This window comes from Sinocyclocheilus grahami, unplaced genomic scaffold (genome assembly GCF_001515645.1).
Source record: "Sinocyclocheilus grahami isolate Dianchi unplaced genomic scaffold, SAMN03320097.WGS_v1.1 scaffold1782.1, whole genome shotgun sequence".
Classification (NCBI taxonomy): domain Eukaryota; kingdom Metazoa; phylum Chordata; class Actinopteri; order Cypriniformes; family Cyprinidae; genus Sinocyclocheilus; species Sinocyclocheilus grahami.
In genome coordinates this window covers 158,903-173,243 of record NW_015506961.1, presented here as the reverse complement: position 1 = coordinate 173,243, position 14,341 = coordinate 158,903, and the positions used below count along the sequence as shown (strand labels likewise).

The 14,341-nt window shown below is 41.2% G+C and overlaps 1 protein-coding gene and 1 long non-coding RNA gene across 4 annotated transcripts in view; one reads left to right on the top strand and one right to left on the bottom strand.

Annotated features, from left to right (window-relative positions):
- Window positions 1-1,240: 1,240 nt before the first annotated feature.
- LOC107572618 (uncharacterized) lies at window positions 1,241-1,877 on the bottom strand. The gene is made up of 2 exons (XR_001607372.1): window positions 1,743-1,877; window positions 1,241-1,513 (listed from the first exon to the last, which is right to left on the bottom strand). It is a non-coding gene; the product is annotated as an uncharacterized lncRNA (long non-coding RNA).
- Window positions 1,878-5,232: 3,355 nt separating this feature from the next.
- LOC107572625 (receptor activity-modifying protein 3-like) overlaps window positions 5,233-14,341 on the top strand; it is a 15,535-nt gene continuing 6,426 nt past the window's right edge. Inside the window, exons 1-2 of one of the 3 annotated variants that reach the window (XM_016259045.1) lie at window positions 5,233-5,524; window positions 13,581-13,610. In XM_016259045.1, the coding sequence (XP_016114531.1) occupies window positions 5,479-5,524; window positions 13,581-13,610 (76 nt within the window). In that variant the 5' untranslated portion in view covers window positions 5,233-5,478. Of the gene's footprint in view, window positions 5,525-13,577; window positions 13,611-14,341 lie in introns of all 3 variants that reach the window. The other 2 variants (XM_016259044.1, XM_016259046.1) reach the window with 2 other exon arrangements.

The window sequence follows — 14,341 nt, the reverse complement described above, 5'->3', positions numbered from 1 at the left end:
GAACATTGAGCATCATGTTGTGTTCATCCTGCAGCTCGTGTGTGAAACAGCGACACCTGCTGCTGTCGAACATCAAATACACCATACTCTGTTTAACATGTAAATACCAGAGTACAACATGCTAATCATTCAGTACTGTGGCACGTATCAAAATACTAGGGTATTCTACCCGATACTGCCACTGTACTTTTCCTTGGGTACACAAAGAAACATTGGGAAGCAAAATCATATAAATAATTAAATACTTCAATATTTAATCACTTATTAATAATTAAGATTAGTTCTTTCGGTTTAATTTAAATGATGCTTCATTATGAGATCAGAAGTGTTTTCTCAGCTCGTTATGAATTATTTTGTATGAAATATACATATTTTATTTGCTGTGGCAGTAAGAAGGGAATTTAGCAGCGAAGCACTTCAATAAATGAAGATCTAGCAGAAACTAATGTTAAGCTGAGGCTGTAAATCTAAAATAGTTTGTCATTTCCGTGCCGATGATCCGCATAACGGGCGTGATTTAGCGACTCACTTTTTAATTCCGCTATTAGTCTTAATTTGTTCTTAGTTTGATAATTCAGATGTGTACAAATGTTCTCAGCGCTGCAGGAAGAGCTAATCAGATTCGACCTCGGTTACTGGACAAGGCCGTTAATAAGAGATTGCTGGGTCGATTTTCCATTTGTATCTGAAACTAATACATCTAAACTTGTACTATACAAATAACCTCAACAAAAATACAGTCGCTCTGCAATTTGGAATTCTGTCATGTGACGCAGTCCATCCAATGAGGTGACAGATCCAGACGTTTCCCATCATGCACCGCTTTGAATCACAGAAACATCATAAACTATCGCATTTATTGAGAGTTGTAGCGTTTATATGAGATCGTTTTGTCGTTATAATAACACATATAAACGCATTAAAGCAGAGAAAGGCAGCGTGAGCGCAGGTAACTCGTCGACAGCGCTGTGTCTGTAGCGAGGTATAAACACGCTGAGCGCCGCACGGTACTCCTCGTCTCTTCTGTCCTCTCTCCCTTCTGTCCTCTTACTGGGCTTCAGAACACAGCCTGCCTTATCAAGACAGCTTCACCTTCACATGAGGAACAGAGTTATTCAGCTTGAGCAATGTAAAGAGTTTTCACAGCGGGAACATAATTAGGAACATTCTTGTGATTTTCTATATACTAACATTGAAAACGTTGCTGGTGGGCAAAATAAAAGGTCCAAATAAACTATACTATTAACAAACAAGTCTTTTATTCATATTCTGTGTATATATATACACAATTACATAAGAACCAGCAAACACAAAGTTTTTTTTATTTTTATAACAAGAGTCCAACAACTGACCATTTCAAATACTTGAGATATTCTGCATATGAACCGAATGCCTGATTTAGTTTAGATGGAGAATGTGAGCGTTTGATGTCACGCCACGGCTGGAATAAAGTACTGAAGAGAGACGTCCTCATGCAGAAAGATCAGGTGAAGAATCCTTCGGTGAACAATGTCTAGTTAAAAACAAAACACAAAACACACGTACTGAGTAAGAGCTGATTGTGTGTGTGTGTGTGTGTGTGTGAGAGAGAGAGTGTGTGTATGTATGTGTGAGAGAGAGAGTGAGTGAGTGAGTGTGTGTGTGAGTGAGAGTGTGTGTATGTATGTGAGAGTGAGTGAGTGAGTGAGTGAGTGTGTGTGAGAGAGAGAGTGTGTGTGTGTGAGTGTGTGTGAGTCTCTTACTGCACATGGCTCTGCTGGGATTGACCTGTTGTCCCGTGAGGAACTGCTGGAGTTTCCTGATGTCCACTCGTGCTTCAGTCATGAGATCCGGGTCTCTGTGAGTCGGACTGGAGCTCTGAGAGCCGTCGTCACCTGAGAGAGAAATCACACCGCACACAGTTTTTGTTATACTTTTGAACTAAGATTTTTTTTTACATTTTCTGTTCTTTTGCTTTTTTGTTAGAATTTGTAATTTTGTTTTTCATTTTTATTATTATTTAAATATGTCTATATTTTTTATTGTAGAATATTTTTATATTTAAATGAGTAAAGTTGCCTTTGCAACTAGCTGAAATAAAATAAAAGATATATATATATACATATACAGTGGGGCAAAAAAGTATTTAGTCAGCCACCAATTGTGCAAGTTCTCCCACTTAAAGATTTCTGTGCTTTTGTTCTCCTTTATTTTCATTGTTAGTTCAGTGAATGTAACTCCCGCTTTAAAAGCTTTATTTTTGGTTTTAGATTGCGATGTTAGAATGAAATGTGATTTTAACCCTTTTTTGCACATGCTATAAAGGCTTACATGGTTACATTGCCTTTATGTTTTCATAGCCTTGGATAGGTATTGTTTTGTTGGGCAGTAAGTGAAATAGACAGAAAAGACGCTCGTTATGATTAAAATCTAATACCGCAAGTCAGATTAACAGCTGAAGTCTCAAACTCATGAAGCACAGACACCAGCGCATGAACTGCTACAGTGTGTTCATCTCTATAGTAACAGAAGGACATCCAGAATAAACATGTTTAAACCCACGTGTGAAGTGATTCAAACACCCGACGTCGATGATTCTGGCTCGAAACTTCATGCTGCGGCAGAACACGTGTTATTTAAACTCTGCGAGCTTCTCTGGGGTTTGTTGACGGTCACGTGTGTTTTCGCGCCAGCGGTGCAGCAGAAACAGCTTCCGGCTGGAAACACACGCCTCGTGTTTACAGTTCCGCTGTGCTTCCTGCCGCCGCACGGTGGCGCTCTGAGTAAAGCTCTAATCCTCCGAAATAAAACACTTACGTGCTTACATTTACTCATATTTTAACAAATATTAATATTGTATTATTTTTATTATAAAATAAAATACAAAAGACAGTATATTAGTTTATTAATCCTTCATCAGAATATTTTATTCACTGTGGTTAATAATTATTAGATTATGTAGTAAATAATTCAGATTTATTGCTTCAGTGATGACGACAACCACATTTTTCACTGTTTATATTAAACATATCACAGTAAGAGAGTATTAATGATGATGCTTCATCTTTAAGATGTTTTTATTAAGCTGTTCTCGTGTGTGTGTGTGTGTGTGTCTCACTCTGTGTGTGTGTGTGTGTGGGTGTGTGTCTCTCTCTCTCCCTCTCTCTGTGTGTGTGTGTGTCTCACTCTGTGTGTGTGTGTGTGTGGGTGTGTGTCTCTCTCTCTCCCTCTCTCTGTGTGTGTGTGTGTCTCACTCTGTGTGTGTGTGTGTGTGGGTGTGTGTCTCTCTCTCTCCCTCTCTCTGTGTGTGTGTGTGTCTCACTCTGTGTGTGTGTGTGTGTGGGTGTGTGTCTCTCTCTCTCCCTCTCTCTGTGTGTGTGTGTGTCTCACTCTGTGTGTGTGTGTGTGTGGGTGTGTGTCTCTCTCTCTCCCTCTCTCTGTGTGTGTGTGTGTCTCACTCTGTGTGTGTGTGTGTGTGGGTGTGTGTCTCTCTCTCTCCCTCTCTCTGTGTGTGTGTGTGTCTCACTCTGTGTGTGTGTGTGTGTGGGTGTGTGTCTCTCTCTCTCCCTCTCTCTGTGTGTGTGTGTGTCTCACTCTGTGTGTGTGTGTGTGTGGGTGTGTGTCTCTCTCTCTCCCTCTCTCTGTGTGTGTGTGTGTCTCACTCTGTGTGTGTGTGTGTGTGGGTGTGTGTCTCTCTCTCTCCCTCTCTCTGTGTGTGTGTGTGTCTCACTCTGTGTGTGTGTGTGTGTGGGTGTGTGTCTCTCTCTCTCCCTCTCTCTGTGTGTGTGTGTGTCTCACTCTGTGTGTGTGTGTGTGTGGGTGTGTGTCTCTCTCTCTCCCTCTCTCTGTGTGTGTGTGTGTCTCACTCTGTGTGTGTGTGTGTGTGGGTGTGTGTCTCTCTCTCTCCCTCTCTCTGTGTGTGTGTGTGTCTCACTCTGTGTGTGTGTGTGTGTGGGTGTGTGTCTCTCTCTCTCCCTCTCTCTGTGTGTGTGTGTGTCTCACTCTGTGTGTGTGTGTGTGTGGGTGTGTGTCTCTCTCTCTCCCTCTCTCTGTGTGTGTGTGTGTCTCACTCTGTGTGTGTGTGTGTGTGGGTGTGTGTCTCTCTCTCTCCCTCTCTCTGTGTGTGTGTGTGTCTCACTCTGTGTGTGTGTGTGTGTGGGTGTGTGTCTCTCTCTCTCCCTCTCTCTGTGTGTGTGTGTGTCTCACTCTGTGTGTGTGTGTGTGTGGGTGTGTGTCTCTCTCTCTCCCTCTCTCTGTGTGTGTGTGTGTCTCACTCTGTGTGTGTGTGTGTGTGGGTGTGTGTCTCTCTCTCTCCCTCTCTCTGTGTGTGTGTGTGTCTCACTCTGTGTGTGTGTGTGTGTGGGTGTGTGTCTCTCTCTCTCCCTCTCTCTGTGTGTGTGTGTGTCTCACTCTGTGTGTGTGTGTGTGTGGGTGTGTGTCTCTCTCTCTCCCTCTCTCTGTGTGTGTGTGTGTCTCACTCTGTGTGTGTGTGTGTGTGGGTGTGTGTCTCTCTCTCTCCCTCTCTCTGTGTGTGTGTGTGTCTCACTCTGTGTGTGTGTGTGTGTGGGTGTGTGTCTCTCTCTCTCCCTCTCTCTGTGTGTGTGTGTGTCTCACTCTGTGTGTGTGTGTGTGTGGGTGTGTGTCTCTCTCTCTCCCTCTCTCTGTGTGTGTGTGTGTCTCACTCTGTGTGTGTGTGTGTGTGGGTGTGTGTCTCTCTCTCTCCCTCTCTCTGTGTGTGTGTGTGTCTCACTCTGTGTGTGTGTGTGTGTGGGTGTGTGTCTCTCTCTCTCCCTCTCTCTGTGTGTGTGTGTGTCTCACTCTGTGTGTGTGTGTGTGTGGGTGTGTGTCTCTCTCTCTCCCTCTCTCTGTGTGTGTGTGTGTCTCACTCTGTGTGTGTGTGTGTGTGGGTGTGTGTCTCTCTCTCTCCCTCTCTCTGTGTGTGTGTGTGTCTCACTCTGTGTGTGTGTGTGTGTGGGTGTGTGTCTCTCTCTCTCCCTCTCTCTGTGTGTGTGTGTGTCTCACTCTGTGTGTGTGTGTGTGTGGGTGTGTGTCTCTCTCTCTCCCTCTCTCTGTGTGTGTGTGTGTCTCACTCTGTGTGTGTGTGTGTGTGGCTCTCTCTCTGTGTGTGTGTCTGTGTGTGTCTCTCTCTCTGTGAGTGTGTGTCTCTCTCTGTGTGTGTGTGTGTGTGTGTGTGTCAACTAACAGCCCACAGACACACGCGATCATGAAGTAGGAGGAGAGAGAGAGAGAGAGAGAGAGCGCAGCACAGAGTCTCTGAGGTCCGCATCGCTCCTCTCGCGCTCCGCTGATGGACTCGTGATGATGATGATGATGAAGACGAAGAGGATGATGAAGAGGATGTTCAGTGCTCCGGAATCACTGCATCAGCCGCTGCTTGTGTCGGATGAACCGGATCGATGTTTTTGATCGGATATGAATTGAATGATGAATGTGTTGTTCAGAGATCTGAGCTGATTGATTCAAACTCGCTTCTTCATCATGGATCCGAATCTTCTCACACTCTTCAAACTTTCTCTGATCCTCGGTGAGTGTATTCATCTCTCTGTGCCAGTTTATTTTTTCAAACGCTTTCGTGTTTTGTGTGAGTGTGTGTGAGTGTGTGTGAGTGTATGGTGTGTGTGTGTGTGTGTGTGAGTGTATGGTGTGTGTGAGTGTATGGTGTGTGTGTGTGTGTGTGTGAGTGTATGGTGTGTGTGTGTGTGTGTGTGAGTGTATGGTGTGTGTGAGTGTATGGTGTGTGTGTGTGTTTGTGTGAGTGTATGGTGTGTGTGTGTGTGTGTGTGTGTGTGTGTGTGTGATTCAGCAGATTCACACACAGATCTGAATTGAACTCATTCAGAATCAGTGTCACTGTACAGTGAGAATGTACAGTAGTTCTTTCTGACCCTGATGTCCATTACTTTAAATTTAAATTTAACATTCAGTGTGATGTTTCATCATTAAAAATTATTATCTATTATTATTACTACTACTACTATTATTAGTACTATTATTATTATTATTATTATTAAGGCTACATAAATGAATCATGGCTGTACTTCTGGAACATTTACCTTTATGTTTTTATTGCAGTTGTCAGATATGTAACCCACACCATTAACAGATCAGATTGGAAATGAGTAAATTATTATTTTTAAAGTAAAAAGAAGCATACAGATTTTAGCTATCTCTATGTGGCAGCTTGTCAAGCATGAAAAACACACATTTTATTTAAATTCTGAATATATTATCGTATAGCATGCAAAGAGCGATCCCTTTAAATTTATTAAAAACTGTATCTCATTCATCACGATCTCACAAAGTTCCGTTTTAACCAATGAATGTGACCACACAATGAAACTTTTTTAATGAAGTTACAAGCATGATAGAACTCAGCGCTGGACAAAAAAACTGGATTGTTTGCCAAATCTATTTTGTTATGCTATTATTACGAAGAAAACAGATCCTAGACCAGGGATTATGGGCAGCTTTTCCATCGAAAAGCAATCAGAAGCAACAGCAGGCAGTTGTATTATACACGCGAAACTAAGGCCCGGCCATCCCCCTCGGTCCGGAGTGGGGCACAGAGATGTCCGTGGTGGGGCAAAGCCCCCCCGGCCGCCCCTCTGGTGCCGGGCCTGTGTGATAATCAAGTAAATCATAAAAATGTCAAATAAATGCTTTCCAAATAAAATAAATGAAAATCAAACACATTTAAAGACTGAATGTTTGATTAATTTAGCTGCATGTCATGATTCATGTATGATCTTCAGCTCATGTGAAGGAGGGTTACATTGGGACAGCAGTGTGAATGTCTCCTGTGGAGCTCACATACGCTCATGTACTCTCAGATACTCTCATATACGCTCATGCATGCTCAAATACTTTCAGGTACTCTCAGATACACTCATAAATGTTCACATACTCTCACATACTCTCAGATACGCTCGTATACGCTCATGTACTCTTAGATACAGATACGCTCACATACTCTCAGATACTCTCAGATATGCTCACGTACTCTCAGATACGCTCACATATGCTCAGAAACTCTCAGATACGCTCACATACTCTCAGATACTCTCAGATCCGATCACATACTCTCAGATACTCTCAGATATGATCATATACGCTTAGATATGCTCACATACTCTCAGATATGCTAACATACTCTCAGGTACTCTCAGATATGCTCACATACTCTCATATACTCTCAGATATGCTCACATACTCTCAGATACGCTCACATACTCTCACATACTCAGATATGCTCACATACACTCAGGTACTCTCAGATATGCTCAAATACTCTCAGATACGCTCACATACTCTCAGATACACTCAGATATGCTCACATATTCACAGATATGCTCACATACTCTCAGATATGCTCAAATACTCTCAGATACTCTCAGATATGCTCACATACTCTCACATACTCTCAGATACTCTCAGATATGCTCAAATACTCTCAGATACGCTCACATACTCTCAGATACACTCAGATATGCTCACATATTCACAGATATGCTCACATACTCTCAGATACTCTCAGATATGCTCACATACTCTCAGATACTCTCAGATACTCTCAGATATGCTCACATACTCTCAGATACTCTCAGATACGCTCACATGTGCTCAGATACTCTCAGATACGCTAACATACTCTCAGATATGCTCACATACTCTCAGATACTCTCAGATATGCTCAAATACTCTCAGATACGCTCACATATGCTCAGATACACTCAGATACGCTCACATACTCTCAGATATGCTCACATACTCTCAGATATTCTCAGATACGCTAACATACTCTCAGATACGCTCACATATTCTCAGATTCGCTCACATATTCTCGGTTATGCTCACATACTTTCAGATACTTTCAGATATGCTCACATACTCTCAGATACACTCACATACTCTCACATATTGTCAGATACTCTCAGATATGCTCACATACTCTCAGATATTCTCACATACTCTCAGATACTCTCAGATATGCTCACATACTCTCAGATATGCTCACATACTCTCACATACTCTCAGATGCGCTCACATATGCTCAGATACTCTCAGATATGCTCACATACTCTCAGATATGCTCAAATACTCTCAGATACGCTCGCATACTCTCATATACTGTCACATGCGCTCGCTGGAGAGCCAAAGTGTGTCATTGACAAGGTTAAAGCTTTTACCCAGAAGCCCTCAGTGCTCAAACCTCCTGCTACAATACTGCTGATGTTAATGAATCACACACACACACACACACACACACACACAGAAGAAATCCTGATGGGACAGGAGAGTCTCAGAGACACACGTGAGGATGAGGATGATGAAGAGCTGTGTGTGTGTGAGCATGAGCATGAGGAACGAGCATCTCCCCATCTGATGTGTGTGTGTGTGTGTGTGTGTGTGTGTGTGAGTGTGTGTGTGTGTGTGTGTGTGTGAGAGAGAGAGAGTGTGTGTGTGTGTGTGTGTGTGTGTGTGTGTGAGAGAGAGTGTGTGTGTGTGTGTGTGAGTGTGAGTGTGTGTGAGTGGTCATGAGAAATGAGTGTCTCTTTCATCTGTTGTGTTACTGCATTTGGAAAGTTAAATGCGATTCACTCTCATCAGGAGTCCAAGCTTCACAGAAGATCTAGACACACTCAATCGACTCCAGCAGTGTGTGTGTGTGTGTGTGTGTGTGTGTGATAATGTTCATTTAGACGTTTTATCTGTCATCTAGACGTCTTTAAAGGGACTTCTTTCTGATTTGGAACACAAAAGAAGATTAATTCGTTCATTCATTCAGCTCCTCTGAACACCAGAAGGTCTGTGTTTCTCAAACTGTGGGTTGTAAGTAGATGAAAAGCTAATAATTCATGAAATCATAAAAATGTAAAATGCAAATTTTATAAATAAAATAAATCAAAATAAAGCACTAAGAAAGATGAAACATTTTAATAGTTTATCTGCTTTCATGTGACCACTGACTGTCATCAGAGAAGCGTGAATGTGAATGTATTGATAAATGCAATATGAACTGAAATCTAAGTAAGAGTTCAGGTGAATATTCGGCTGATGAATGATTTCGTCTGATCTGATTCAGTATCTGTGCTGAGGTTCAGAGTCAGACGTGTGTTGTGACACACACGGAGTTGCGCTGATGGGTTAGCAAATACACGCGTGTGCTGCCAGTGTTGAGAAAGCAGCGGTGACCCGCACACACACACACACACACACACTCTCTCTCACACACACACAGATTGTAGATCCAGTGTTCACGGCTGTGATGGGGAATCTAGAGATTGAGATTATCAGACTGTATGATTATAGTTATGAACAGACATTAAGACTCTCGTCAGTGATTCTCTGTCAGTCTGTGAGTGAAAGACTGACTCACAGAAGACTGTAATGAGACGATCTGCTTCCACAGCATGTAGTTTATTGAAGACGTTATAGTGAATGATCACATTAATCTGAGCTGAGCAAACAATGCAAAAAGCCTCGCATCTCGTGCAAAACGAAGCGCTGCATTCAAAATATCACAAACACATCTCAAAAGCAAACATTTGCAAACAGCTTTGCCGTAATATTAATTCCTGTTAGATGTGTGTGTGTTACACAGAGAACTGTGTGTTGTGTTTTACAAAAAGTGTTTTATCAAATTAAAAACCGAGTCAAAGGTTTAGAATTATGAGGTTTTGTAGATGTGGCGTGTGCTTCTGCTGTTCGAGTGTCAGCTTTCAGAAACTGTGTGACGAGGAAAGAGTTTCCGTGTAAAAAAACAACAACTGTAAACCAGTCCTTACAATTTTCTAAAAAAAAATGACTAGAAAATTCTAGTGTTGACTGATATTTTAGGATGATATTTATTTGGTTGGTATCAGACACCTTCCTGTTCCTCAGTTCTGGGTCTGTCTGTGATATTTCCCATCATGCTCTCTGAATGCACTTTTCCCTCTCTGACCTTTTCATCTGAGCTTTGACCTTTTGACCTTGTTGTGTTTTACGCTCTTCCTCACGAGCGCCGGTGTTCATCCTGTCGTTGTGTCTTTACTTATACAGCTTTCACTGATAGAACATTTCACAAAGAAATACAAAGAAGTGGCAAGTAGCACACTGAAATTTTGAAGTAGGCAAACTGAAATAACCTTTGTTTTATTTACAACTTTTAAAAATCACTTTTTGTGGTATATCTAGTATAGCTGTGGCCAGTTTAAACGCTGTCTATTCTTTGACTCGCATGTGAAAGCCAGCGCTGCTCGTGGGTTTGATTCACTCTCTCAAGACTCTCTGGATAAAAGCACCTGCTAAATGCACAGGCGTGTTTAATTAAGATCCATCAGTGATTAAGAGCAGCCTGGCGATGGTTGTGTGAACGAGCAGACGTTCAGCACCGGCTCTTCAACACTAACCTGAAGTGACTGGGAGAAAATTGCGAAGGCAAATTGGACGCAGTTCCATTAGGAAGCGCAGAAACACCTTTAATTCCAGATTTAATTGAGGCTGTGATCCAGCAGCACCATCAGCCGCTGTCATTAGTGAGCGTGTCTCGTTACTGTGTGTGACAGTCATTCAGAATGACCATTACATTGCTGTGATTCACCCCCCCACACACACACACACACACACACACACACACACACACACACACTAATGCTGGTTCTATCTTCAAATAATTACCCGGTTGAGTTAATAGCTTTCGTTGTGTTTTTGCTCTGAGTGGACGGAGCCGTTGCCATGAGAACGCACATTATAACCTCGTCAGCTCATTCGTTTTTATATAAACAACAATATCGTGCAAAGAAACATTATAATTACAGAAGTGAATTTAGGAGCAGAGATATTGCTGATTCCATAAACTCTTGAATGTGAAGCTCGTTTGTGAAGAGCTCGTTTAACTAGAGTTGTTTTGATTGCTGATGAAGGCCGATGGTTTATTTCAGGCGGCAGAGAAACAGCAGCAGGTGAATATGAGAGAGTCGTTACATTCTCATCATGAGCATCAAACGAAGCTGAATGGCAAATATATTCACATTAACCCTGACATATGAAATAATAGGCAGAAAAACCTGACTTTCTGAAGTGGAACAGTTCATTGAAGCTTTGAACTAAATATTATTATTATTTTGAATTATTTTGAATAAATGCATTCTGAAAATATGATTTAAACACAATCAGATAGTTAATAATAAACTGTCATGATTTGAGTGCGTTGTTCATTGTTCAGTTTCATTGATGTATGACTGACAAATATGATCACATTCGTTTTATTAGATTGTTGATGTTAAAAGTGTTTAATCCGAATAGATGGAAATGTATTAGTGCTATCAATCAATTAAAAAAAATGTACTAATTAATCCTACAGTTTTCTTCAGAAATTAATCGCGATTAATCCCACCTAACATTAAAGTTTTTAAATATACTTTTATATTGCAATAATTTCACAATCAATCATCAAATTAATGTAAAAACAACATAAAGACAGCATATTTTTATTATTTGTTTAATGGCGTCTTTTTTATGACTGAAGGCCAGTATGTGTACTGATGTCTCTATGAAATGATTTTTTCCTAATATTTAACCATTCAACATTACAGTATAATTGAGAGCTATTAATTTTAACATTTATTAGACTTTAAAAAATAACAACTAATTTAAGTGAACTGAACTTAAAACAATCTTCATATAAACCCATTATAATAAATGCATATTTAGCTACCTGTGCCCTTATATACAGAAACTGAATAAAGTTGTCAAACACTAAATTCTAAATTAGATATAGATGAATCCTTAAAGCTACAATAGTTATTGATTTCCTCTTTTTTCTTTTGTTCTTTGATGAACAGACATCACAGCAGCTGGTTATTAGATTATTTGGCTGCTATTACTTTAAGAGCTGCCTCTGCTGAACGTGACGCGGATCTGACATGCACGCTCGTAGTTTCATCCGCGCTTTAATATGAAATGATACAGGCTACAGCGAGAAAATTAGTTTTTACTGGCATATGGCCTGACCGCAGTTCACTGATGTTCTACTGAAGCACCTCGTCACCTGTACCGTGTGTTTCCACGCTCGTTTGACATCAAGTTCTCTTGTTTGATGTGCTCGTAAAGACATTCTGTGTCTAAATAAATGCAATTCTTGTCAAGAATAAAGTGACAGAAGCAGCAGTTGTGAGTAGGGTGGCCAACCCAAGCCCCACCCCTGCGTTAACTGCATTAAAAATGGTAAACCCCGTCAAACCGGAAAAATTAATGCGCTAATTTTGACAGCACTAAAATATATGTGTAATTGATGATGTTCATGTCCGAGTGTGTTTGGCGTTTGACATTTACAGTGACGTTTACATCTTTTGCTAGAGTACGGTGTGTCTCGTCTCTGAATGAATCGCCTGAATCAAACAGAGAGTGTTTTAGTGTCTGGACCGTTTAAGCCAGTCCTGATCCCAGAATGCCCTGCTCCGATGATGGACAGCGTCTCAGAGCTTCTCCAGGGAAACTCAGCAGCTCCTTGAAGCCTTTGAACATTATCACGGTGCTCGCGTCTGTGTCCGGATGCAGGAAGCCGCTAAATTTAGCACAATAACAGTCAAGTGTTTTTAAGGCCTGAACTGGTGACACATTGCGACTCGTTCATCTGATGTCTGATATCTTCACGCAGACCATTAGACTCGTGCGCTGTATTACAAGAAGAACTGACATGATGTTTGAACCGAACAAGTGAAAATGTGATAAAGATTTAGAAACATCATAGTTTCATCAGACTTTAAATGTGAGGTTGAAGTCACTGGATCTGTTGGATCTTTATGGCTTTATTATCTAATATAAATGCAAGATTGTCTTTCAGAGCTCTCAGAAATGAAGTGGCGACGGTGTGATATTGTTGAGTTAGGACTCTAGTGGGGCCTGTATTAACGTCTCTGAACACAGTTTGAGTTGATGTGCATGAGGGATCTGCGCTCGCATGCGCCGTTAGCATGTGCCGTTAGCATGCGTGTCCCGCCGTCTGTCTGCTGTGCTTAATATTCATGCGTCTCCTCAGGGACGGACTGACAGCCCTGCTGCTGCAGGCTGCTTTAGATGCTGGAATAACACTGACACACGCTTTTCACCAGAACAAAAGTGCTGCTCAACTCGCATGAGGATTCTGGGGAAACTGGTTAACTAAACAAGCCTTGTTGTGTGATCTAACTGTATAATATATAAGTAATATAATGTATAAATGTACTTGGTGAGTTGGATGTGGGTTTAAAATACAACCATGGTTGTAAATTGTTTTAAGTCAAGTCACCTTTATTTCTAGAGGTCTTAAATCGATACAGATGGCATCTTCACAGAAATAAACAGGAAAATAACAGTGTTAATGCTGCTTTTTTTTTTTTATCAAATTCAATTTCAGCTCTAAGCAGCTCTGCAGAAGACCATAGTAGAGTTCAGTGTTGAAATTATTCAGTTCAATAACTATGAAATAAATTCAATTGAAATGTGGTTCATAATAGTGTTTTTCTTCCCTAAAATAAAGAGATATGAATATGATATGAATCAGATATGAATCTAGTTATATCTGGGTCCTAATCATGAAACTCTTTTTGTTTTAGCAGTGAACATGCTGATGACGAGAGGTTTATCAGGTGAGTGTCTCTCATGTCTCAATCATGTCTCAATCATGTTTTAGTCGTGTGTCAAAGTCATGTCTCAGTCATGTCTTAATTATCTCTCAATTGTGTCTCAGTTGAGTCTCAGTCATGTTTCTGTCGTGTCTCAGCATGTGGACTGACGCTTTGTCTTTGTCATGTTTTAATCATGTCATTAGTCGTGTCTCAATCATGTCTCAATCGTTTCTCAGTCAAATCTCTGTCATGTCTCAGTCAAATCTCTGTCATGTCTCAGTCATGTCTCAGTCATGTCTCTGTCGTATCTCTGTCGTGTCTCAGTCGTGTCTCAGTCAAATCTCAGTCATGTCTCCATCATGTCTCAGTCAAATCTCTGTCATGTCTCAGTCATGTCTCAGTCATGTCTCAGTCATGTCTCTGTCGTATCTCTGTCGTGTCTCCATCATGTCTCAGTCAAATCTCTGTCATGTCTCAGTCATGTCTCAGTCAAATCTCTGTCATGTCTCAGTCATGTCTCAGTCAAATCTCTGTCATGTCTCAGTCGTGTCTCAGTCATGTCTCAGTCATGTCTCCGTCATTTCTCAGTCAAATCTCACTCATGTCTCCGTCATGTCTCAGTCAAATTTCTGTCATGTCTCAGTCGTGTCTTGTGTCTCAGTCATGTCTTGGTCATGTCTCAGTCATGTCTCAGTCATGTCTCAGTCAAATTTCTGTCATGTCTCAGTCATGTCTCAGTCATGTCTTGGTCA